We start from the raw sequence: 26979 nt of genomic DNA on the forward strand, positions 1-26979 counted from the left end.
CTTGATATCACCACATGACATTATTAACATCAGAGGTCTGATATATTTATGAGTCTCAGGAGGCAAAAGAAGATGCAGAAAACTGCTTCAGCATCTCATCCAGTTCCTGAGATGCGGTCGATAGCTGACCACAAATATCAGTTCAGGCAGGCTACAAAGTCAAGCCAGGCCACTATTTCAAAACAGCAACACTATCAGCTGGTAGCACAGGTTGATTCTTCATGGGAGCAGCTCAGCTGATTGCTGCTACCTGTTTAATTATGATGCCCTGTTTAAACTGCTTTAACCTGCTCATTCCATGCTGCTTCCACAAAGCCAGTTAGCAACCTGCCTCCATCCCAGCTCGGTGGGTTTGACTTAATGTTGGTTGTTGTCATTGATCCATACTCTGTACCAGAACCCTGGGACCTTTCTGCTGTTCTCAATGGCTTCGGCTTTCCACATACCCACACGGACGGGCAGGGAGGTCCCACAACAGAGCTATGCTGCAAAAAATGTAACTTCAGGAAATGGATAATAATAATAATAATAATAATTTTGTTTGTTTTTAACAAAACTGGTATGGACTGAAATGTACTTTAGACAGTGACCTCTGATTTCACCTTGACCTTTAACCTACACCAAGCAGGCAGATAATGAGCTGATATACCAATATGTACAGTAGTGTTCGTAATAATAGTAGCGCTATGTGACTAAAAAGATTAATTCAGGTTTTGAGTATATTTCTTATTGTTACATGGGAAACAAGGTAACAGTAGATTCAGTAGATTCTCACAAATCCAACAAGACCAAGCATTCATGATATGTACACTCTTAAGGCTACGAAATTGGGCTATTAGTAAAAAAAAAGTAGAAAAGGGGGTGTTCACAATATTAGTAGTATGGCATTCAGTCAGTGAGTTTGTCAATTTTGTGGAACAAACAGGTGTGAATCAGGTGTCCCCTATGTAAGGATGAAGCCAGCACCTGTTGAACATGCTTTTCTCTTTGAAAGCCTGAGGAAAATGGGACGTTTAAGACATTGTTCAGAAGAACAACGTAGTTTGATTAAAAAGTTGATGGGAGAGGGGAAAACTTATACGTAGGTGCAAAAAATTATAGGCTGTTCATCTACAATGATCTCCAATGCTTTAAAATGCACAAAAAAAAAAAAAAAACACGCATGGAAGAAAATGGAAAACAACCATCAAAATGGATAGAATAATAACCAGAATGGCAAAGGCTCACCCACTGATCAGCTCCAGGATGATCAAAGACAGTCTGGAGTTACCTGTAAGTGCTGTGACAGAAGACGCCTGTGTGAAGCTAATTTATTTGCAAGAATCCCCCGCAAAGTCCCTCTGTTAAATAAAAGACGTGCAGAAGAGGTTACAATTTGCCAAAGAACACATCAACTGGCCTAAAGAGAAATGGAGGAATATTTTGTGGACTGATGAAAGTAAAATTCGTCTTTTTGGGTCCAAGGGCCGCAGACAGTTTGTGAGACGACCCCCAAACTCTGAATTCAAGCCACAGTTCACAGTGAAGACAGTGAAGCATGGTGGTGCAAGCATCATGATATGGGCATGTTTCTCCTACTATGGTGTTGGGCCTATATATCGCATACCAGGTATCATGGATCAGTTTGGATATGTCAAAATACTTGAAGAGGTCATGATGCCTTATGCTGAAGAGGACATGCCCTTGAAATGGGTGTTTCAACAAGACAATGACCCCAAGCACACTAGTAAACGAGCAAAATCTTGGTTCCAAACCAACAAAATTAATGCCTCGCAGATGTGAAGAAATCATGAAAAACTGTGGTTATACAACTAAATACTGTTATGTTTCGGACGCGGTCGGAGCACCGACCCAGCGTTTGAAAGGACCCAGCATAAAATAAGCAGAGCACGGTTCAAAAGATAACAGAATTTAATAAACATAACAGTGGGTGCAGTGCTAAACAACTAAAAAGTCTGCGGTCTGGTGAGGTGGAAACACGGCGCGCTCTCAACAGCGCAAACGGTCCGGAGCCACAGCAGTTCGGACCCAGGGACCCGCCGACACCCCCCAGGTGGCCGCGACAAACCAAGTCTGTGAAGAAAGAAAACATGAGGTGAGTCCAACTCCACACAGAGAGACACAACTCAAAGGTGCACGCAATCAGCAAACACTTCCTGGCTTAAATCTATACATCAGCTTCTCACCCTGCAGGCACGGAACAACTCAGTTCAAATCTCCACTGCAGCAGAAGCTGATTAGACAATTAGCATAACGTGACAGCTCAATAACACAAGGTGTGAGGGACACCAAATCCACTGTCATTACTTCATAAAAGTCACCAAAAACCAAATTACCTCAGGAAGTGTGCTGAAGAGCGTGCGACCTCACCCAATCCTCCTTCACAGACTGTGGCGTCAAACCTGGAGCGGTCTCTGCGTCCGTGATGGTGAGATTGTTCTCCTGACGTCGATCTCACACGTCTGCTCACAAGGTCGAGTCTCTGGCAATCACACACTGTGCATTCAAGGTTTAAATGCAGCAATCTCTGATTAAGACAAAATACACCACAGCTGTGAGTCCCGATGACCTGCATGTGAAAACAAGCCTCAGGTGTTCAGGGTGAGGTCCTAATGCTCAGCCACTCAGTCCTGAATGCATACCACCTGGTGGGAGAAACAGAAAACAAAAACCAAGCCAGCCGAACACCCCAGCCCACAACAAAATACTAGTTTAGTGATTCACAGGATTGTTAAAAAAAAGCAGTTTGAACATAATAGTTTTGAGTTTGTAGCATCAACAGCAGATGCTACTGTTATTGTAAACACCCCCTTTTCTATGTTTTGTTTTGTTTTTTACTAATAGCCCAATTTCATAGCCTTAAGAGTGTGCATATCATGAATGCTTGGTCTTGTTGGATTTGTGGGAATCTACTGAATCTACTGGTACCCTGTTTCCCATGTAACAATAAGAAATATACTCAAAACCTGGATTAATCTTTTTAGTCACATAGCACTACTATTATTCTGAACACTACTGTATACGTGAGTTTCATTTTCATTTATGCTTCCCATCTTTATCGTTGGACAAGACACTTCGGCCCAATCCGAATTGGGCCGAAGTGTCTTGTCAAAATTTGACAGACCAGAGAATAATGAGACAAAGATTGAACTCTTTGGCATGAAGGCCAGGCATCATATTTGGAGGAAACCAGGCACCATCCCTACAATGAAGCATGGTGGTGGCAGCATCATGTTGTGGAGATGTTTTTCAGCAGCAGGAACTGGGAGACTAGTCGGGATTGAGGGAAGATGAATGCAGCAATGTACAGAGACATCCTGGATGAAAACCTGCTCCAGAGTGCTCTTGACCTCTGACTGAGGCACACAGCCAAGATATCAAAGGAGTGGCTTCAGGACAACTCTGTGAATGTCCTTGAGTGGCACAGCCAGAGCCCAGACCTGAATCCGATTGAACATCGCTGGAGAGTTCTGAAAATGGTTGTGCACAGATGCTCCCCATCCAACCTGATGGAGCTTGAGAGGTGCTGCAAAGAGGAATGGGCAAAACTGCCAAAAGATGCACCAAGCTTGTGGCATCATATTCCAGAAGACTTGAGGCTGTAATTGCTGCAAAAGGCACATCAACAAAGTATCAAGCAAAGGGTGTGAATACTTACGTACATGAGATTTTAGGTTTTTTTATATTTTTAATAAATTTTCAAAAAAAAAATTCTTCATGTCATTTTGGGGTGTTGAGTAGAATTCTGAGGGACAAAAATGAATTTACTCCATTTTGGAATAAGGCTGTAACATAATGTGGAAAAAGTTAAGTGCTGTGAATATTTTCTGGATGTCATGATATTTAAAAAATATAGAACGCAATGCTAAAGTACCCTTGGCCATACGAGCATGTAATCAGTGATATGAAAGTGTAGAAAGAATGTGACCTTTTGACGCCTTAGAATAGGTCAATGTTAGCCATCTTTGAACTTATCCAAGGTCTGTGTCCCAAGAATGGTCCCTGTGAATTTGAAGACCCTGGCAGTAATAGGACTGGACATGTGCTGAGCACAGACAGACCGACGGACAAATGCAAACTCTTTGCGGGTTACCCAGTGGCCATATTTTATTCATTTCCACTGTAAGCTCTTACAATGGTGACTTGTGATTTGGCACCGTATAAATAAATAGAAACACACACACACACACAGATAGATAGATAGATAGATAGACAGATAGATAGATAGATAGATAGATAGATAGATAGATAGATAGATAGATAGATAGATAGATAGATAGATAGATAGATAGATAGATAGATAGATAGATAGATAGATAGATAGATAGATAGATAGATAGATAGAGAGAGAGAGAGACATACAAATTATGGTGCACTGTTAGTGAAATCAGAAGTGTATTTTTAACTGTTGTTTTTACATATTTAGCAGTTTGAGTTTTTTTTCATTGAGAACAAGTTTTAGAGGTTTAAATATAAATACAATTGTTAAATATAGCTATATTTGGTAAAGGTAAATATATTTATTAAACATTTAAGATAAACTTTGGCTTGTTAAGACACATGTACATGACACTGTGAAAACAGACAAAATTGAACTTTCTATAACATTACAGTCCTGATGGGCAGGGGTCATGGCCAAGTGGTGCACTTGGTTTCAGTGTGAAAAGTTCCCGGTTCAAACCCCACCCTTGCCACGTTTCTTCATGTAATTTGGAGTTGCGTCAGGAAGGACATCCAGTGTAAAACCTGTGCCAGTTGAACATGCAGACCCACCTCGGATTTCAAGTGGTGGTGACCCCGAGTGAAAACAAGGGGGCCACTGTAGAAATTGCATTTTTGTGCAAAAGGAGTTGACGTTTTTGACATACCCATATTTTTGCATGGACAATACGATGAACACATAAGGAAAATGAAAGCTTTCTGAAATAATGCTGCAATTGGCAATGCTGTAATGATATTACAGCTGTAGGAAAAAAAAAAAAAAACTAAAGAAGGAAAGTACGAGGGTTAGTGTTAACCTGCAGGGGAAATCAGCCGACAACCTCTGGCAGATTAAAATAAATTAGGGCAACGTTCCAACGTGCAGCTGGAGAAGATCGAGCGACTTCAGCACCCAGCTGCAGGTGCTGCGTGATGTCACCATGTCACATGACGTTAGAACCTGACGGGCATCCTGCTCAGTGTGCCACTGTCGGAGTGCCATCTCTGCTATTTTGGCATTGTGGGATAGCTCGCCCACAGATTTATCTCGCCAAACTACTTTCACCTCACCCAGTTTCCAGTTGTTTGCAAAATGGCGCTGAATTAGCCAACATGAGAAGATGCTGCTGGATGAGTGTGAGTATTGACTTATGATCACTTCGGCATAAAAACACACGAGATACACAAGTTCTTGTGCCAAATATCACAATTATCTGGGAACTACTTTTTGTACAGGAATTAATCAAGCATGTTGGCTGCGGGCGCGTACTAACACAGAATACACAAAAACTGTATAGTTGTTTGGCCAAAATGAGAGCGTCCACTTTTAGCTTGCCTTAAGGTAAGCTAGTAGTGCTCGTGAGAGTGTGCCTGACGGGAGCTCCCATACTCTCACGAGCACCACAGGTTAGCTTATTGCAAGCTAAAAGTGGACGCTCTCATTTTGGCCAAACAACTATACAGTTTTTGTGTATTCTGTGTTAGCACACGCATGCAGCCATGCTTGATGAATTCCTGCGCAAGAAGCAGTTCCCAAACAATGCTGTATTTGCGGTGACTGTGCGTTTTCATGGGTAACAAAAACATAAGAAGTATATTTGGCACATGAACTTGTGTATCTTGTGTGTTTTTAAGGCTAAATGATTGCAAATCAGTATACTCACACTCATCCAGCAGCATCTTCTCATGTTGCCAAATTCAGCGCTGGGTCAGAAAAAAGTAGTTTGGCGAGCTGTCCCACAATGCCAAAATAACAGAGATGTCACTCCAACGAGCAGGGTCGGGGAGCTCCGTCAGGTTCTAACGTCATGTAACACGGTGATGGCATTACCCTGACCTCTAGTAATACTGTGAGAAATCTTGGAGTCATTTTTGATCAGGATATGTCATTCAAAGCGCATATTAAACAATTTTTTTGCATTTACGCAATATCTCTAAAATCAGAAAGGTCTTGTCTCAGAGTGATGCTGAAAAACTAATTCATGCATTTATTTCCTCTAGGCTGGACTATTGTAATTCATTATTATCAGGTTGTCCTAAAAGTTCCCTAAAAAGCCTTCAGTTAATTCAAAATGCTGCAGCTAGAGTACTGACGGGGACTAGAAGGAGAGAGCATATCTCACCCATATTGGCCTCTCTTCATTGGCTTCCTGTTAATTCTAGAATAGAATTTAAAATTCTTCTTCTTACTTATAAGGTTTTGAATAATCAGGTCCCATCTTATCTTAGGGACCTCGTAGTACCATATCACCCCAATAGAGCGCTTCGCTCTCAGACTGCAGGCTTACTTGTAGTTCCTAGGGTTTGTAAGAGTAGAATGGGAGGCAGAGCCTTCAGCTTTCAGGCTCCTCTCCTGTGGAACCAGCTCCCAATTCAGATCAGGGAGACAGACACCCTCTCTACTTTTAAGATTAGGCTTAAAACTTTCCTTTTTGCTAAAGCTTATAGTTAGGGCTGGATCAGGTGACCCTGAACCATCCCTTAGTTATGCTGCTATAGACGTAGACTGCTGGGGGGTTCCCATGATGCACTGTTTCTTTCTCTTTTTGCTCTGTATGCACCACTCTGCATTTAATCATTAGTGATCGATCTCTGCTCCCCTCCACAGCATGTCTTTTTCCTGGTTCTCTCCCTCAGCCCCAACCAGTCCCAGCAGAAGACTGCCCCTCCCTGAGCCTGGTTCTGCTGGAGGTTTCTTCCTGTTAAAAGGGAGTTTTTCCTTCCCACTGTAGCCAAGTGCTTGCTCACAGGGGGTCGTTTTGACCGTTGGGGTTTTACATAATTATTGTATGGCCTTGCCTTACAATATAAAGCGCCTTGGGGCAACTGTTTGTTGTGATTTGGCGCTATATAAAAAAAATTGATTGATTGATGTCACACAGCACAGAAAACGCTGGACTACATTTCTATCTGACCTATTTTGTGTCACTTGTCTGCATTTATTTGTGTTTATTTTTGTATTTTGAAATGCCAAATAAATTTTTGGAAAAAAGAAATTACAGGCAGTTTAAAAAAAACCCAAACATTTCTATCTGACATACTGCTTTAAGTCCTGCATGCATCATGTTAAATCAGGCCTTTACAGTGTGGCATGAAGGCAAACATGACCACAGTGTGTCTGTGTGTGTATTATAATCACACACTACATACACCTTATTTAAAAAAAAAGTACTGCTAAACTCACTACATGTGGCTGTGAACCAGCTGACAGCGTGTTGTTCTGTGTCATGTGTCAACAACTGAAAAAACAAAACGTGACAGTCGGTTCTAATTAACCACTAAGTCTGATGCACGGAAACCGATGACGTCCCAATACATCCCCATTATACATTAAAACTAATATATATATATATATATATATATATATATATATATATATATATATGTGTGTGTGTGTGTGTGTGTATATATCTCAAAGCTATCTCAAGGCTGTCAAACAAAATTAGGAGGGGGGCGGGGCAGTGAATATTTGAAAAAAAAAAATCTGTCTCTGATATTTGAGGGAAAAAAAGCCCATGAAAGTTTGCCAGATTTCCGCATCAGACTTACAGGGAGGTTAATTGGGGCCGACCGTGACAAACACGTCAGAGGTCAGTGAGTCGAGACAGAACGTTCGTCTCTCTGCACACAAACGCGATCTGGGTGTTGATGAAACCTTCCAGCTCACTTTAACTCTGCAGCACATCTTCAGCTTCTTAAAGCCTGAGTGAGTAAAACCTGCTCAAGACCAACAAGATGTGTGGTTGCTGTAAAATGACGACTCGGATGGAGCAACAGTGTTAAATGCGGCCCGCCCCTCCCCAAAGTAAACCCAGCTGAACCCGTTGAACCCACGCAGGAAACGCTTATTTCCCTGACCAGCAGGGAGCGCTGTGACCGTACAGAAAAGAGGCCGCTCACACGGTGCGCGGATGATGAACCGTCACAGAACTCGCCATGCCTTCTCCGGTGCCGGTGAGCCGCCTCCTGCCCGCCGACCTGTACCCGGCCGTGGACATCGGCGCGTGCAGCAGCCCGCTGACTCAGCAGGCGCACGGCTCCACGCTCCAAGTCCCTGCTCAGCGGCTTCACGGCAGAGTCGCTGGCAGGCACTGGTCCTCCGTCATCCTGTGGAAGGAGCTGCGCGCCCTGCAGCCCGTGGGCTCGGGCGGCTTCGGCACCGTGTACCGGGCCCGGTACCTGGGCGAGACCGTGGCCCTTAAGAAAGTCAAGAAGTGCGCGAAGAACCGGCTGGCGTCCCGGCAGAGCTTCTGGGCCGAGCTGAACGCCGCGCACCTGCGGCACGAGAACGTCGTGCGCGTTATCGCCGCCACGACGTGCGTGCCGGCCGACTTCGGAGATGACGACAGCATCGGGACGATCCTGATGGAGTTCGTGGGGGACAGGACTCTGCAGCACATCATTTACGGCTCATCGGAGCCGCTGCCCGCGCACATGTGGCTGCGCTTCTCCACGGACGTCGCTCACGGTTTGCGATTCTTGCACGCCAACCACATCGTGCACCTGGACATCAAACCGGCCAACGTGCTCGTGTCGAGCGAGCACTTGTGCAAAATCGCCGACTTCGGCTGCTCCCTAAAACTGGACCCCGGCTGCGACGCTTCCGCGCTCAGCCCGCACCTGAGCCACGTGGGCGGCACGTACACGCACAGAGCGCCCGAGTTGCTGAAAGGCGAGCCGGTATCCGCTAAAGCCGACATCTTTTCCTTCGGTGTCACGCTGTGGCAGCTGGTGACCAGGGAGCAGCCCTACACCGGGGACCGGCAGCACGTGCTCTACGCCGTGGTGGCGCAACACCTGCGGCCGCCGCTGCGCCAACACGCGGTGTTCCGCACGGACCTGGGCCGCCTCCTGGGGACTGTGCTGACCCGGTGCTGGACCGGCGAAGCGGCCTGTCGACCCAGTGCCGAAGAGGTGCTGCTTCAGCTGGACGAGCTGCGCTCCCACGCGTGACTCTGCGTGAGAGCGAATCAAAACTTCAAACCCTGCGCTTTCAACAAACTCAGCAAAGTGCCTTCAAGGTCTGTGCGTCAGCCAGGGGCGGGACCAGCCATTAGTCTGAGGGCAGTGTCCCCGCTGTCCAATAGATGTCAATGTCACACAGTGAGTCAGTTATTTTGTCTGTTTTGAAACAGCAAATCGTTTTATGAAACAGTTGTTTAATTTAGTATTTTGGGGCATTTTTTTTAACCATTGTTTTTTTTTTTTGGAGTATTTGGCACTTTTGAAAAGGCCACTTTCTGAAACAATTGCTTCAATATGTACATTGAGTGTATGCACAAAACAGTTGATTCCTTTAGTGCTTTAAATATTTAAAATTGTTTTCTTACAGTTGTTTCATATGTTTTGAGCAGTTCAACAGGATGCATTACCTTTTTTGAAACTTTAATTATTTAATGCTCAATACCACGTGAAACAGTCTTGGAAGCAAATGATTTAATGCTGTGAGCAATTTGAAGTGGTGAATCATATTGACAGAGGTGTTTCATTTGGTGATTTAAAGCAGGTGACTTTCTAAAGTAGTTGTATTGCTTTTTGTTTTGTATTTCAAAACAATCATCATCTGAAGCAGTTGTTTCATTTGTGTTTTGTCCACTTTGAAAGTGGACAAAACACAAGAGAATAGTTCAAATTAATTATTTAATGAAGCACTTTAATGTAGTTTTGAGCAGTTTTAAAAGTGTGACAGTTTCTGAAACAATTGTTTCACAAAGTATACAAAGTGCTTTGGCCTAGTAAATCAGGTCTTTCACTTCATGTTACATTTTAAAACAAAAGTTATAAAGTAGTCAATGTCATGAACCCCTCGAAACAGTGAATTATAGTGACAGTTTTTTTTGTTTTGTTTTTTTTGGTGTTTTAAAGCAGGCACATTTCTGAAGCAGATGTTTCATGTTTTGAGCATTTCAAACAATAATAATGTTCTCAAGCATTTAGTTCATTTAGTGTTTCAAATTGACTCACTTTTGAAATTTCACAAAGCCTAAATTCTTGCATCATTGTTTGTACAATATTTGATAAGTGTTTAAATGTGGAGAACCCCCCCAATAGTCATTGCATTTTTACAGCTTTCCTCATGGGAAAAATAAGTGTCAGTTTTTAGTGGATTTTGTTAGTGGGAGACAATACTTTGCACTTTGATTTCTGGCTGGATCATGGCAATATGTTAATGTGAGGATTATTTATGATGCTGTAGATGACTTTCATTGAAGTACTGAAGTAATTTAATCTGTTAGTATCAGGTTTGCATAGAAGCTAACAGTCCAGGTGCACAGACAATTATTTTTCTTTTTATCTGAATGTGGCTTGAGTTTAAACTCACATTGACAGCCAGATTGTAAAAATTGTTGAAATAAGTCCGATTGTTGTTGAGCTTTTAAAGCTCTGTTATGAGAATCTCTGATGCTGGAATGAATCTTATAAATATTAAGGTCCACCTTCTAATGTTCTTGCGTTGTGATATTATTTATTTGCTGCCCTGTTTTAATATCTTTTCATTAAAATGTTTTTTTACTTGGAGTATTTTCCTGCTGAAATTATCACTGTGTTAACTAACATGAACACAAATAGGTTTGGAACTGTGTATGTAATGTGTGTATTTTCATCAGGTTAATAAAGCAGTGCACGCGCAGCAGCCTGCTCAGCCAAACATCAGGTGACGAACAAGTGCAAGAGTTTAACCAATTATCCATGACTGTGGTTATTTGTCACACCCAGTCCACCACTAATCATCTTTTCAGGACTTCATTAATTCGAGCTACGGCAAACCCAGACAAAAAAATCTGCTCGTTTATGTGAAATGTTAAAATATGGTCGACATCTTAACCTGCCATCTCAACATTTCATTTTTTTTTTTTATCCAGTTATACGGGGAGGGGGGCTCTGCACCTGCTTTGCTTTGTGTGCTGAATCCTGATTGATCTCAGAAGCTGAGCAGGATGGGCCCTGAGTAGTTGTCTAGGACCTATCTTAGACATGTTTGCACATCATTTACGAGAGGACAACTCAAGGGTTTTGGACTAATGACACCAATGAACTACTTGGGATATGCGCCAAAATCTCTACCCGGGATGAACAGTCTGAAAATGACCACGCCCTTTTTTGTCCCGAGTGTTACTTCAAATACAGCCGTATTTTCTAAACTGCAGCAGCTACTGGTTTTCCAAAGGTCCTCAATAAGTTCTGAATAACCAGTACATGTTTGGGAGCATTGTAGAAGAGTGTAAAATTAAAAATTTTGATATTTTAAGAGAAAACCGCTAGAAAACATTAGGTCAAACTGTTGTTATCATCTGTTTATTGGGTTGATTTTATTTTTGTGTCAGGTTGGTCCTTCAAAGCGTGTGTTTTTGCCACTTGGGAATGTCTTGGTGTTTGCTGCCCCCTGGTGTTCTCATTTAGTTAGCTGTTGTTTGTGTTTTCTTAATTATCTCCACCTGTGGTTCATTTAGTTTGTATATTTAAACCACTGTTTAAATAGAATTAATAGTTTGTATATTTAAATCATAAACCAACATTGAATGCCCGTGACCTTCAATCCCACAGGGGACACTGCATTAAAAACAGACACTGTAAAGGATCGTACCTCCTGGGCTTGTCTTTCCTTTGCGGCCCCTTTTTTGTATGGTTCACTGTGCAGTCATGGCTCCTACCAGTTATTTCTGTCATTGCTTATGTTCTCTGTTTTCTCCTGTGGTTTGGAAGTGTTCAGTCTCTTGTGTTTTGTGCACTCCCTTTTCATCTGCAGTTATCTGATTAGTTCAAATTTTTCAACAGTTTAAAAATCCTGACGAAGCGCCCACTGCAGGAACGAAGCTGCGCGAAGGTTAAACAATGTCGACAGTCACCGAAAGTCCAGATTTCTTGTTTCGTCAGGACTTCGTCACCCTTCGTTAAGTGCCGTGTGACTGGGCCATTACCCAGAGTTCAGGGTTGGATTGTATTTTAGTTGTAACCTTCTGCAGACCTGTTTGTGTTTTTGGAATCCCTCCCCCGGTGTTGAGATTTGAACTGTATTTTTGTTCTGACCTTTCCCACACCGGTTTGTGTGATTTGACTCGCATGCTGTTACAGTTTTTCTCAATTGCTAAGACAAATTCTCTAAAGCTGCTCTCCTTTTCTCTAAATTGTGAACACAAAACCCAATTTTCAAGCTGCATTCACAAAACCCAAGACACTTGTAAAACCAAACTTTCACCTCAAAACATTTCAATCTGTGTTCAAAACTGAAGTATGTTGTCAAATCATGCCCCAAGTTGATCATAATTAAAAACACTCCTGAGCAGTCTCTAAACACTACATAGAAAAATAGAAACTACAGTTTTCAGGATAAGAAACTGTAGAAATAAATGTTTATTGTTCACTATTGGCTAAATGCATGTTGCAAAAAAAAAATAAAAAAAAAATTGCACATTTAGAATATAATAGAATGCTTTTTTTTAAGCACTTGTACATAGTAAAAGTACAAATAACAGAAATCCTGTGCATTTACAACCCCAATTCCAATGAAGCTGTGACATGTGAAATGTAAATAAAAACAGAATACAATGATTTTCAAATCCTCTTCAACCTATATTCAATTGAATACACCACAAAGACAAGATATGTAATGTTCAAACTGATAAACTTTGTTTTTCTGCAAATATTTGCTCATTTTGAAATGGATGCCTGCAACACATTTAAAAAAAGCTGTGTTACATCACCTTTCCTTCTAACAACACGAAGGCCCAATCTCAATTCTCTTTTGTACCACTTACACTTGGCCCTACCCCTACACCTACCCCTTTAAAACAAGGGGTAAGGCGAAGGGGTATGCCTCTAGCCCAATGAACTGAGACACACCTCCACCTTAGGGGAAAAAAACTGCCTGTCTCAAACTGCCGTCTTCACTGTTAACATGGCAACCGAAGTGAAACTTGTTGCAGTAGCCTGTTTGCTCTTTTTATTTTCTCACCTTTCTGCGTAAATGCAAAGAAATAGAAGTCGCAGATTTCTTTGACACATCGCAATCATGTCGGAGTATTTTGTGGTATTATTAATTAATTAATAGTAATAATTAATATTGTTAATTGATTAATCATTGATTGATTTGTGATTAATTAATGAATTAATTAGTAATTAAAATAAACACTTGAAATGTATGTCTGTGTGGAATGAATGTATACATTATACAAGTTTCACTTTTTGAATGGAATTACTGAACTAAATGAACTTTTTCATGATATTCTAATTATATGACCAGCACCTGTATGTATGTTATGGGCTGCATCAAGTTCTGTTAACCACATATTTCTTTTCCAAATTCTCCCATTTTTTGCATCCAGCCCTATTTCCTTTAGAAATTTCCTTGACAAATAACAGTCTATTAGGACGTCGAGTTATGTGTTACACATATACATGTGTGTGTATATATTTTCCAACTTAATCGCATTGATGAAACTTCTCCTCCTTTTCTGCCCAAAAGCTTATTAGGAGTCGAGTGTGCTCAGGGCTCCAACAGCTGGGATCACTATTATCCAAAGATTTATGAACATACAAATTAACATGCTTATCCGTTATTACGATTTTATCCATTGTGAGATATAAAAGTGTCTTATCGTAGCGTTCGTGTGTATGTGCATTATAACGCCTCAGCACACGAGCGAAGTTACGATATTCCTCAGAACGACAATATACGCAACATGCATCCAGCAGCATACACGTTGCTGTCATAGGCAACTGCCTGTAAAGTTTTTTGGCAAGTTATAACTTTCTAAACAGCATAATTTGTATTGAAAGCCGCTTTCATTTGTGCGGCTCTGGATGCCATGTTTCAGATTCACTCCGTTTGGAGAGGATTGTAGCCTTCCACCTAACCTCTCCCCCTCGCTCTAAAAAGAGAATTGAGACACTCCTCCGTCTCTCGTGCCTGCGCAAAATGGAGGGGAAGGGCCAAGGGGTAGAACTGAGATTCAGCTTAAGTGTTTGGGAACTGAGGACACTAATTGTGAGTGTCATGATTGGGTATAAAAGGAGCATCCCCAAAAGCCTGAGCTGTTCACAAGCACAGATGGGGTGAGGATCACCACTTTCTGAACAACTGCATGAAAAAAAATAGTCCAACTGTTTAAGAACAATGTTTCTCAATAATCAATTGCAAGGAATTTCATCATCTATAGTCCATAATATAATCAGAACATTCAGAGAATCTGGAGAACTTTCTACATGTAAGCTGCAAGGCCGAAAACCAACATTGAATGCCCGTGACCTTCAGTCCCGCAGGGTGCACTGCATTAAAAACAGACATCATTGTGTAAAGGATCTTACCGCATGGGCTCAGGAACACTTCAGAAAACCATTGTCAGTTAACACAGTTCGTCGCTACATCTACAAGTTAAAAGTCTACCATGCAGAGCAATCAACAACATCCAGAAACGTCGCCGCCTTCTCTGGGCCCGAGCTCATTTGAAATGGACAGATGCAAGGTGGAAAAGTGTTCTGTGGTCTGATGAGTCCACATTTTAAATAGGTTTTGGAAATCATGGACGTCGTGTCCTCTGCACAAAAGAGGAAAAGGACCATCCAGATTGTTACCAGTGCAAAGTTCAAAACCCGGCATCTGTGATGGTATAGGGGTGTGTTCGTGCCCATGGCATAGGCAACTTACACATCTGTGATGGCACCATCAATGCTGAAAGGTACATCCAGGTTTTGGAGCAACACAAGCTGCCATCCAAGCAATGTCTTTTTCAGGAACGTCCCTGCTTATTTTAGCAAGACAATACCAAGCCACATTCTGCACGTTACAACAGCGTGGCTTAGTAGTAAATGAGTGCGGGTACTAGACTGGCCTGCCTGCAGTCCATACCTGTTGCCCATTGAAAATGTGTGGCGCATTATGAAGCGCAAAATATAACAGAGACCCCGGACTGTTGAACAACTGAAGTCGTACATCAAGCAAGAATGGGAAAGAATTCCACCTACAAAGCTTCAACAATTAGTGTCCTCAGTTCCCAAACGCATACTGTGTGTTGTTAGAAGGAAAGGTGATGTAACACAGTGGTAAACATACCACTGTCCCAGCTTTTTTGATGTGTTGAAGGCATCCATTTCAAAATGAGCAAATATTTGCACAAAAACAAAGTTTATCAGTTTGAACATTAAATATCTTGTCTTTGTGGTGTATTCAATTTAATATAGGTTGAAGAGGATTTGCAAATTGTATTCTGTTTTATTTACATTTTACACAACATCCCAACTTAATTGGAATTTGGGTTGTACACGTAGTACTTGTACAGTACAAAAACAAACAGAAATCATATGCATTTAGCACTTGTATACAGTAAGTCTACATAAAAATAAAGTACAAAAATATACATGGAATATTAGGCATACAAACAGTTAACCCTCCATTACAATACTACAGTACATTGGCACAGTGATGTACTGAAACATGTATTTACTTACAGTATACTGTGGTACAGTATATAGTCATACAGTAATTCCTGTCAACATTTACAAGCTATAACATCAGAAAAGGTAATTGTTCTCTAAATCTTGGGATTATGGTGGACACAGTGAATCTACTGATGTTTGGTTGGACCCTTTGTCCGGTCTCCTTCATGCTCATATCGTGGACAAGAACATGGTCAACACAGACCACCTCGACCGTCTCTCACACAAACCTCACAGATTTCTATCCATTGTAGTGCCTCACAAACCAGCAGAGGTGAGACGAAGTCTCCAGCAAGTCAATCTCAAGTCATGAATCAGCAATCCTCAAGTCTCAAGTCATAATGACCACCAATTGTTTGCATGCTAACTTGAGACTTGCCGATTCATGAGTTGAGAATGACGTGACAGTGACTTTGTCTCACCTCTGCAAACCAGTGCTCTCTGAACTGGCTTCCCTCACATCATTGGCCACAAGTGTGATCAATTTTGAGTTGCTGTGTTCAACCGGTGACACCAGTGCATTAACTGTGTTTGACTTTTGCCACCTGTGCTCACCATTATGCAACAAAGGTGCACCACAATGAAAATGTGTTGGCAAGTTGTGTCTAAACAGGTGAAAAGTGCTTATGGTTCTTCTTGTCTTCTCAAGAAAAAGAGGAGTGTCTCTCCCTTATTTAGCAGGAGTAGGGGAAAAACTACAGAGGATCTTCAGACAGCACAAAATCCCAGTGTACTTTAAACCGGTTAACACCTTGAGACAGAAATTAGTTCACCCTAAGGACAGGAGCCCTAGTTACAAACAGAGCAATGTAGTGTATTCTATCAGATGTCAGGAAAACTGTAACGAACACTACATAGGTGAGACTAAGCAACCTTTACACAAAAGGCTATACCAGCACCGCAGAGGGCGCAAGTGGACCTCAGTCTGCAGTTCATCTCCACCTTAAAGACACTAACCACATGTTTGAGGACAAGGAAGTTAAAAGAGAGAAGAAATGGTTTGAGAGAGGGGTCAAGGAGGCATTCTATGTGAAACAGTTGAAACCCAGCCTTAACCGGGGAGGGGGTCTGAGACACGCTTTGTCCCCTGTTTACAATGGGGTACTCAGGTCAAAGCAGTTTCAGTCTTTTGTTCATGGCAATGAGTCATTCACGTCATCAGGAGAGTCGTCAAGGGTGCCATCAGGAGAGGCTCCATCCAATCATTAGGAGGGACAGCTGCCCTGTCATTAGGATGGTGCTAACTAGAGCACAATAGGTGCTAATTAGAGCTATTGTTTAGTCATGAGCCTGTAGTAGTCTGCCTCTTGGTAGGAGGGGTCTGGTTAGGTTTAAAACTCCAGCTTTTGTGGCTTCTGATTATGTTTCTCTACAAGAGTCAAGACAGAAGTCAGACTATCAGAGCAAGAATTTTAGCTGAGGAAGCTTCTGCGATTTGAAGCGAAACGTCCTCGCGTCAAGCAACCCAGTCCATCTGAAGATTCAAGCTTCTCTACTATGGAAACCACCTGGACAACTGAGAGCCTACACAGAAACAGTATGACTGAAAATAATATTTCATTATATCTGGCAAATGTTTGTTTTCTTTTGGTGTACTGCAATTAGTTGACCCACTTATTTTAGCCATTTCCTTTAAAATGTCAAAATAAATTTTACACTTTTCTATGCCCCCCACCACCACCACCAACACCAAACATGTACTGGTCATTCTGAACATATTGAATGCCTTGGAAAATCTAGGCCTATAGCTGCGGCAGTTTAGAAAATACAGTTTTTGTCAGGTTCCAACCCCGGGCTGGGGTCAGTTCTCTTATTTCCCCTTTCCACAGCTCAATTTTCTAGTTATTATTTTCATTCTGAGTTCATCATTTATTTTCTGTTCAGTATTCTGTAGTGTCTGGTTTTGTTTCCTGTGTATTTTGTATGTTCTTTTTTTTTGTGGGAGGAGTCGTCCAGCCCCTCGTCGGAATTCCTTTGTCTGAGAAGCTGCTGAGAGACTGGCGCGTTGTTTGATCAAAATGTTTTCTAAACCTGTGAGACACATCGAAGTGGACACGGTTCGAAAAATTAAGCTGGTTTTCAGTGAAAATTTTAACGGCTGATGAGAGATTTTGAGGTGATACTGTCGCTTTAAGGACTTCCCACGGTGCGAGACGTCGCTCAGCGCTCTCAGCCGCCGTCGTCAGCCTGTTCAAGCTGAAAACCTCCACATTTCAGGCTCTATTGATCCAGGACGTCGTGAGAGAACAGAGAAGTTTCAGAAGAAGTCGGTTTCAGCATTTTATCCGGATATTCCACTGTTAAAGGAGATTTTTTTAATGAAAGACGTGCGGACGGGTCCGCGCGTCGGGACGCAGCCGATGCGGTGCGGCGGCACAGGAAAAACACCTCCATGTTGATAACCATTTGTAAAATCCAGGCGGCTTTTGATGCCTTTCAGTGGAGTGAGTATATGAGAAATTGTTTAACAGCAGGACATGTTCCAACTTGTCCTTAAGGCTTCCAACAGACGTGTTTTTCCTGTGGCGGAGCGTCCGCACGTCTTTCATTAAAAAAAATCTCCTTTAACAGTGGAATATCCGGATAAAATGCTGAAACCGACTTCTTCTGAAACTTCTCTGTTCTCTCACGACGTCCTGGATCAATAGAGCCTGAAATGTGGAGGTTTTCAGCTTGAACAGGCTGACGACGGCGGCTGAGAGCGCTGAGCGACGTCTCGCACCGTGGGAAGTCCTTAAAGCGACAGTATCACCTCAAAATCTCTCGTCAGCCGTTAAAATTTTCACTGAAAACCAGCTTAATTTTTCGAACTGTGTCCACTTCGATGTGTCTCACAGGTTTAGAAAAAATTTTGATCAAACAAAGCGCCGGTCTCTCAGCAACTTCTCAGACAAAGGAATTCCGACGAGGGGCTGGACGACTCCTCCCACAAGGAGTGCTCACAGGCGAATGACGTCACCGACAGGCGTGGAAAAACTCATGCATGCGCACCAGGGTTCAAGCATGTCTGACGTAAAAACATATGAATGAAATCCATATAGTTTTTGAAAAAAATAAAAAGGACCTATACTTTATTGACAGACCTCGTATTGTTACCTGCTGGACTGTTTCTAATTTTGATTGGTATCAATGGAAAATGTCTTCTGTGAACTGTCTGTATCTCAATATATTATTATTAAAAATATATGCAGTCATATTTTTATTGATTTTATCAATTGAAAAAAAATTGAAAAATCATATATAGATTCAGGTGTAATTGAAAGATTTTGGCAATAAATTTAATCCTGTTTACAGTCAATTTTTGTTATAGTGTTTTTTAGGACATCATATTTATATAAATAAGTGTTCACTATGGTCCATGAAGTATAATAAACATATTAAAAGAAGTGTGACAGTATATGTTGCACATGAATAAAAGAATGAATATTATTGAATAACAAGATGCGTATGATTTTTATTTTATCATTGGGCAAAAATGCATCTGTCAGATTTTCACTCTGGATCCAGCCCTGGTACACACACACACACACACACACACACACACATTATATGTACTTTGGGCACCCCTGATGATTTCCATGATTTTCCTTTATAAATCATTGGTTGTCTGGATCAGCAGTTTCAGTTAAATATATCATATAGGCTATAGCAGAAAAAACAGTGATATTTGAGAAGTGAAATGAAGTTCATAAGATTTATAAAAAGTGTGCAATAATTCTTTAAACAACATTAGGCAGGTGCATACATTTGGGGACTCCAACAGAAAAAAAAATCAAATATTTAGTAGATCCTCCTTTTGCAGAAATAACAGCCTTTAAATGCTTCCTATAGCTTCCAATGAGAGTCTGGATTCTGGTTGAAGGTCTTTTGGACCATTCTTCATTACAAAGCATCTCCAGTTCAGTCAGGTTTGTTTCCGAGCATGGAAAGCCCACTTAAAATCACCACAGATTTTCAATTATATTCAGGTCTAGGGACAGAGATGGCCATTCCAGAACATTGTACTTGTTCCTTCAATAATATTCAGGTCTGGGGACTGAGATGGCCATTCCAGAACGCTGTACTTGTTCCTCTGCATGAAGGCCTTAGTAGATTTTGAGCAGTGTTTAGGGTGATTGTCTTGTTGAAAGATCCAGCCCTGGCGCAACTTCAACGTTGTCACTGATTCATGAACATTGTTCTCAAGAATCTGCTGATATTGACTGGAATCCATGTGACCCTCAACTTTAACAAGACTCCCAGTACCTGCACTGGCCACACAGCCCCACAGCATGATGGAACCACCTCCAAATTTTACTGTAGGTAGCAAGTGTTTTTCTTGGAATGCTGTGTTCTTTTTCAGCCATGCATACTGCCCCTTGTTATGTCCAAATACCTCAATTTTAGTTTCATCAGTCCACAGCACCTTATTCCAAAATGAAGCTGGCTTGTCCAAATGTGCTTTAGCATACCTCAAGTGACTGTGACGTGTACGCAGAAAAGGCTTCCTCTGCATTCTAGCATCATCCAGAATCTCCTTGTGTAAAGTGCGCTGTATAGTTGAATGATGCACAGAGACACTGCCTGCTGCAAGATCATGTTGTAGGTCTTTGGAGCAGGTCTGTGGGTTGCCATCCTTCGCTTCAGCTTATCTGAGATTGTTCTTGGCCTGCCACTTCGGGCCTTATCTAGTACTGTGCCTACGGTCTTCCATTTCAATCAATCAATCAATTTTTTTATATAGCGCCAAATCACAACAAACAGTTGCCCCAAGGCGCTTTATATTGTAAGGCAAGGCCATACAATAATTATGTAAAACTCCAACGGTCAAAACGACCCCCTGTGAGCAAGCACTTGGCTACAGTGGGAAGGAAAAACTCCCTTTTAACAGGAAGAAACCTCCAGCAGAACCAGGCTCAGGGAGGGGCAGTCTTCTGCTGGGACTGGTTGGGGCTGAGGGAGAGAACCAGGAAAAAGACATGCTGTGGAGGGGAGCAGAGATCAATCACTAATGATTAAATGCAGAGTGGTGCATACAGAGCAAAAAGAGAAAGAAACAGTGCATCATGGGAACCCCCCAGCAGTCTACGTCTATAGCAGCATAACTAAGGGATGGTTCAGGGTCACCTGATCCAGCCCTAACTATAAGCTTTAGCAAAAAGGAAAGTTTTAAGCCTAATCTTAAAAGTAGAGAGGGTTCCTCACTATGTTCCTCACAGTGGAATCTGACAGGTAAAATCTCTGAGATAGCTTTTTGTATCCTTCCCCTAAACTTTTCAGGTCATTTGAGAGTTGTTTAGAGGATCCCATGTTGCCACTCATTAGAAGAGATGCAAAGAGGGGAAACATTTGTAAATGCCCACCTTAAATAACCTTTCTCATGATTGAATTCACCTTTGTAAGGAGGTCAAGGGTCAATGAGCTTACCAAACCAATTTTGTGTTCCAATAATTAGTGCTAAATGTAATTACATCAATAAAATGACAAGAGTGCCCAAATTTATGCACCTGCCTAATTTTGTTTAAAAAAATTACTGTACACTTTCTGTAAATACTAGAAACTTCATATCACTTCTCAAATATCAGTGTGTTCATCTGCTATATGATATTTTTAACTGAAATTTCTGACAACCAAATGATTTATAAAGGAAAATCATGAAAATTATCAGGGTGCCCAAACCTTTGCATACAACTGTATATATATATATATGTGTGTGTGTGTGTGTGTGTATACACAGTTAATGTATTTGTAGTACATCAACTGGCAATTTGTTGAAGGCTTTGATGGAAATATTCTTCCATAAGTAGTCTACACAACATGAAAAAATAAACATAAAAAAATGGTGAGGACAATAAATAGCTTAATTTTATATTTTTCAGCAAGCACATCATTGTTAGCAAAAGGAAAGTATATACAGTTGACATGCTATTTTCTATAAGTTGCATGTTGTTTTGTCATTCCATTTAAAGATAGATTTTTCAGGTAAACACGCCATGTTTTGATTTAGTCAGCTGTATTTTCTACAGCTTCCTCTTACTGCAGAAGCTTTTCTCTTCTAAAGATGAGCTCAGACACTATCCTTGTCAAATTCACACACAAAATACATAGTAGGATGGCAAGCCACATCAGTCCATTCCCCAGTCGCCACCATCTCAGTACAGTCTTCATCGTCATAGGCGTTGGTGGGTTCTCCTTTTCGCCATTTGTTGAACGTGGTCATGGGAGAACGATCCACATAGGTGAAAACACCTTCGTTGTCCAGGTCATGGATGCCGATGTAGACTCTGTTAAGGCCCGCCTTGCTAATATATACAGCAATGGCCGTGTTGGAAGCCTCCTCCTTGGGCATGGCCAGGTGCCCTCCCCTTGTTTGACAGTAGGTCTCTGCGTCGGAATAACGTTTCTCCTCCTTCACCAACAGATAGACCTTACTGTCTGTCTCTTTTATGCCAGCAACAGCTGCAGGGGAGGGCAGTGCTGAAAAATGAGCACTTGTATTTCTGTAAATTTCACACTGACATGTTCAACATTTATACTTGTTTCAGGAGAACATGTGAAGCAGCTTCATAAATTGCTGGCAAAACATTAATTTATTGTCATTCATTGATTTAAGGTGCAGTATCAGAGCAAAATATTAGGATCATACCATTTTTTATGAACTTGAGTTCGGAGGATATCTGGGAAACAAGAATGTCCATTTCTCCGATCATCTTTCTCATTGGTGTGCACTCACATGGAACTCCTGATATCACAAAGACAAAGTCATTCACTAAAGCCGTGGTCACAACCCGCTGTACTTGCACATGTGTGCAGTCTACTTGCAAAAACGTGGGCTAAATTTGGAGATCCGTACTTCGTAAGTACTGCCTCAGTACGAATTTAGGAGCATGCAGACACACCGTAGAGGTTTTAGTGCATGCAGAACTTTCGCTGCGGTCAGGCTGCGGATTTACCAGCAGTACAGATGACGCACGTTGTGAGTACTGCCTCAGTACGGATTCAAAGCGGCACATTTTCATTCACTTACTATTGAATTAACCAAATCTGTATGTAGGCAGTACGGATTTGGAGGCCGACAGACTTGCATGCACAACGCAGCTTCTCACTTGAACTTGGACTTTATTTCCAAACGTCAGCAACACACACTCCACATCTTCAGTAACTAGCTGTAACTTTTCGAGGCAAGTAAACACTCGTACAGCTGACCGCTGCAGGCTGGACATGCTCATGCATCGCCGACGCCGAAAAACACCTGCCGCTCTGGTACCGCTCATAAAAAAAGAAAAGCGACACCCCCCCCAACACACACACACGCACACACACACACTGCATTATTGTCATCTCTCTTTATTGTTACGCTCCTAGAGACGTGTGTTGAACGTACTCCCTCCCTCCTCTTGCTACTGCCTCCGTACATTTTCACAAAAACGTAGTGGCCGTGGCATCCGCAGAAAACGTACGGCGAAAAAAAACGCACGGTGGGTTGTGACCAGGGCTTAAATGATTGTCTCCATTAGAACTCACACGCAGTGGCATAGGAGGTGGGGATTCCCGAAAATGCTAAAATTCTGGCAGATGGGTTAGAATATTTGGGTATTTGGGGTGAGAAAAATAAAAATGAACACTGTTGTGGATGTATTAGGCAGGTGAAAGGGAAGGGACAAAATGTTCTAATTATTACAATATAACCGACATTATTACATGTTCCAGTGTAACACCCTGTCACACCTTGATGATTTAGCCAGCGTATGCTGACCATTTTAAAAACACTGATACAGTATATGCTGGCATATGTCTAATCAGTTGAGTGTAAGTTTTGTTTTAGTTAAGAGCACGTTGCTATACGTCATAATATGCCGAGTACCTCAAAAAAGTTTGGGCATGCACAATATTTTTGACGTATGCCAGTGTATGATTGGCTTTGTATACGAGAGCAATACTAACTTAATAAAATCTCTGAAATACATACAACTGATTGTTTGAGTTGGATACACCAAATGAAATGCCTAAAAATTTAACAGTTAATTTTATCTTTACATTTATTATTTGAGTTTATTTCATTGAAATAAATTAGCATTTGCTTAACAAATTACATTTTCTGAAATACACTTCGTTTGGTAAATTTCATTCAGAATATTTGGAAAGGACTTATATCCTTAATATTTTTACATAGAGTTACCAAGATCATCAAGTATATTTAAATTATTTCACAGCTTTTTAATTTACTCAATATTTTTAAGTGTAAAAATGTTTCACCAAAAAAATTGAGTAGAACACAGTTAACAGTTTTAGCGTGTACGTTTCGGGACATAAGTTGCAGGCAAGTTATGCAATTGTTGAAACACATTTCTTACAGGTTACTCATAAGTAACTTAGCTTCAGCCTTGACCTTTTTCACACAGCTACATGTGCTATTTCAGTATTTTATGTATTTTTCCTTTTTGTTAGATTATATTTTTTCTTTTATTTATTTTTATGTTGTTGCATGAGCGTGCTGACTGAAATAAATAAATAAATCACAAATAAGTCAAAATGTGTGTATTGATGCTGTACATTGATTGGTTCAAAGCTGCAGTCCTCATGCAAACAGGCTGTTTCAAACATTCACACACGGAGTGAATATAAAGTCTTAATCTTACCTGTTCGTTTCAGTCAGATTCATCATCACAGCCTGATGAAAACCTATCCACATAAAACATCCTGATTTTGGAAAATGGCATCTGAAAATACTTTAGTTCCTTGTCATGGCTGAAGAAATGTAGTGTTTTAAAGGCAGTCCCTCTGTGGTTTTTCTGTTCTCTGTGTGTTTCTCAGCCTGAACTAGAGAACGCTGGCTGTTTGCACCACAACAAGACAATTAAGTTATTTTAAAATCTGAAAGAATCACAGCGCTTCATTCATTCACATCAGCGTTTATCACAGACATTAGTTGATTCTTCAGCATTTTGCATGTGTTGAAAATAAATCCCATGATCCACCAAGACTAAAATAACATTTAAAAATGTTAAATTCCTCTGTCTGGCCTCCGTGTGGAGAAGAGACAGTGCTCGACAGCCTGCGTGCACTTGATGACGTGCTTGTCAATATTTAAGTGTTACACCTGCTAAACAAAAGGGTTCTGCCGGCGGTGGAAATGCAAACTAAGCCAGACTTAACTGTTCCCACAAGTATCATATCATGCAGTACCGACCCGGACGGGGCTGTCAGCATACGCTGGCTAAATTGTCAAGGTGTGACAGCTGCATAACTTAGACATACACCCGCGTATGCCAGCGTTTTTACTACAGTCAGCATATGCTGGCTAAATCGTCATGGTGTGACAGGGCCCTAACACAGATCTTCACCAGATTCTTATTTGTTTAGCTTTTCTAGTTGATATGTTATTCACACCACATTTCATGTGAAATAATGTATTTTGATACTATATGTTCCTTTACAAGTTGAGACTGATGTTGAAACTTGTCCCTGCATCTTATTGTATTTGAGGTATATTTGTATTTTAAACATAAGACAATGTATGCATGAACATTCTGAGTCAAGAATAGACTAGCCTACATGGTTTTGCTAAATTTCTTTTAATTCATAACTAACAGAATTTCATAGTTGCTCTTTATTGTACATATATATGTGGTAATTTAAACAATTCTGGGGGTTTCTCAAATCCAGGCAAATTGGATGTTGCCTCACCCAATTGGTAAATTTTAGAATTAATTTAGATGAGATATACTCATTATCTCACAGGAATATATCACAATTATCTGGGAACTACTTTTTGCACAGGAATTCATTCAGCACATCGGCCGCGGGCGCATACTAACACAGAATACCTAGAAAGCCCAACACTTAAGAGATATAGCCATTTAAAGATATTTCTTGTGGGCAACTGTGGCCATTTTGAATTTTGCTTATAAAAAATTTGCCCAAGGGTGCAGTCACCGCACCAGACTGGAATACCTTAATGAAGGTCTTATGTACCATACAATCAAACAAGGGTACACAAAAAAATTAATTCTGCCACCAAGGATGGTAAGGATTCTTCAACAAATCCAAATCATTCAGACCAACAAACAAACAAACAAGGACACTAGTAAATAATAAAATGAAACTAAAAACAAATGGGGGATATTTACTTTTCACTTGGTCGCCAAAGACAGGATTTTAATTGGCAGACATGCTGAGAAGTGACAGAACACCTCTGAAAGAAGCAAGAAGCACAGCAGCACCATTAGGGCTCCACAGACCATTCATCACAATGTCAGCCACGCCCAGGCACTATCTACTGACTACACATACCACTTTCGAGTCCAAACAAACCTTGCGCGCTTTGTTTCCCATTGTTTTGATAGTGATTTATTCATATACAACCCCTGGCAACAATTATGGAATCACCGGCCTCAGAGGATGTTCATTCAGTTGTTTAATTTTGTAGAAAAAAAGCAGATCACAGACATGACACAAAACTAAAGTCATTTCAAATGGCAACTTTCTGGCTTTAAGAAACACTATAAGAAATCAGGAAAAATAATTGTGGCAGTCAGTAACGGTTACTTTTTTAGACAAAGCAGAGGGAAAAAAAATATGGACTCACTCAATTCTGAGGAATAAATTATGGAATCACCCTGTAAATTTTCATCCCCAAAACTAACACCTGCATCATATCAGATCTGCTCGTTAGTCTGCATCTAAAAAGGAGTGATCACACCTTGGAGAGCTGTTGCACCAAGTGGACTGACATGAATCATGGCTCCAACACGAGAGATGTCAATTGAAACAAAGGAGAGGATTATCAAACTCTTAAAAGAGGGTAAATCATCACGCAATGTTGCAGAAGATGTTGGTTGTTTACAGTCAGCTGTGTCTAAACTCTGGACCAAATACAAACAACGTGGGAAGGTTGTTAAAGGCAAACATACTGGTAGGCCAAGGAAGACATCAAAGCGTCAAGACAGAAAACTTAAAGCAATATGTCTCAAAAATCAAAAATGCACAACAAAACAAATGAGGAACGAATGGGAGGAAACTGGAGTCAACGTCTGTGACTGAACTGTAAGAAACCGCCTAAAGGAAATGGGATTTACATACAGAAAAGCTAAATGAAAGCCATCATTAACACCTAACACTTTTTATAATTCCCCATGTTGCCCTCATATTATCTTTACTCTTATTTAATTGTTCACTATAATAATCTTTTTTTTTGTTTCCTAATTATTGTCAATAGTTTATTTTTATATTTTTTGTATCTGTGTTCTGTTTCCTTTGTTTGCATTTTTAAAAAACACCTATATAAATAGTTTTTCTTTATACAAGCGTTTTTTATTCCCTTAGTCAGCCATGGTTTATTTACTCTTTTCTTACTAGTTTTTATTA

General features: G+C 40.9%; 2 protein-coding genes and 1 long non-coding RNA gene across 3 annotated transcripts in view; 1 reads left to right on the forward strand and 2 right to left on the reverse strand.

Moving 5' to 3' along the window:
- The window catches only part of LOC117512516, a 528597-nt gene that overhangs the window by 261491 nt on the left and 240127 nt on the right, over positions 1-26979 (reverse strand). The gene's annotated exons all lie outside the window — the stretch shown is intronic.
- mos (v-mos Moloney murine sarcoma viral oncogene homolog) lies at positions 7960-9392 on the forward strand. Its single transcript, XM_034172545.1, has one exon. The coding sequence runs from the start codon at positions 8137-8139 to the stop codon at positions 9151-9153; it is 1017 nt and encodes a 338-aa protein (XP_034028436.1). The 5' UTR covers positions 7960-8136; the 3' UTR covers positions 9154-9392.
- The window catches only part of colec11 (collectin sub-family member 11), a 56091-nt gene continuing 50573 nt past the window's right edge, over positions 21462-26979 (reverse strand). Inside the window, exons 5-6 of the mRNA XM_034172569.1 lie at positions 22259-22354; positions 21462-22071 (exon numbers count right to left, since the gene is read on the reverse strand). Of these exons, the coding sequence (XP_034028460.1) occupies positions 21680-22071; positions 22259-22354 (488 nt within the window). The 3' untranslated portion in view covers positions 21462-21679. The remainder of the gene's footprint in view (positions 22072-22258; positions 22355-26979) is intronic.

Source organism: Thalassophryne amazonica, chromosome 1, assembly GCF_902500255.1.
Source record: "Thalassophryne amazonica chromosome 1, fThaAma1.1, whole genome shotgun sequence".
Classification (NCBI taxonomy): domain Eukaryota; kingdom Metazoa; phylum Chordata; class Actinopteri; order Batrachoidiformes; family Batrachoididae; genus Thalassophryne; species Thalassophryne amazonica.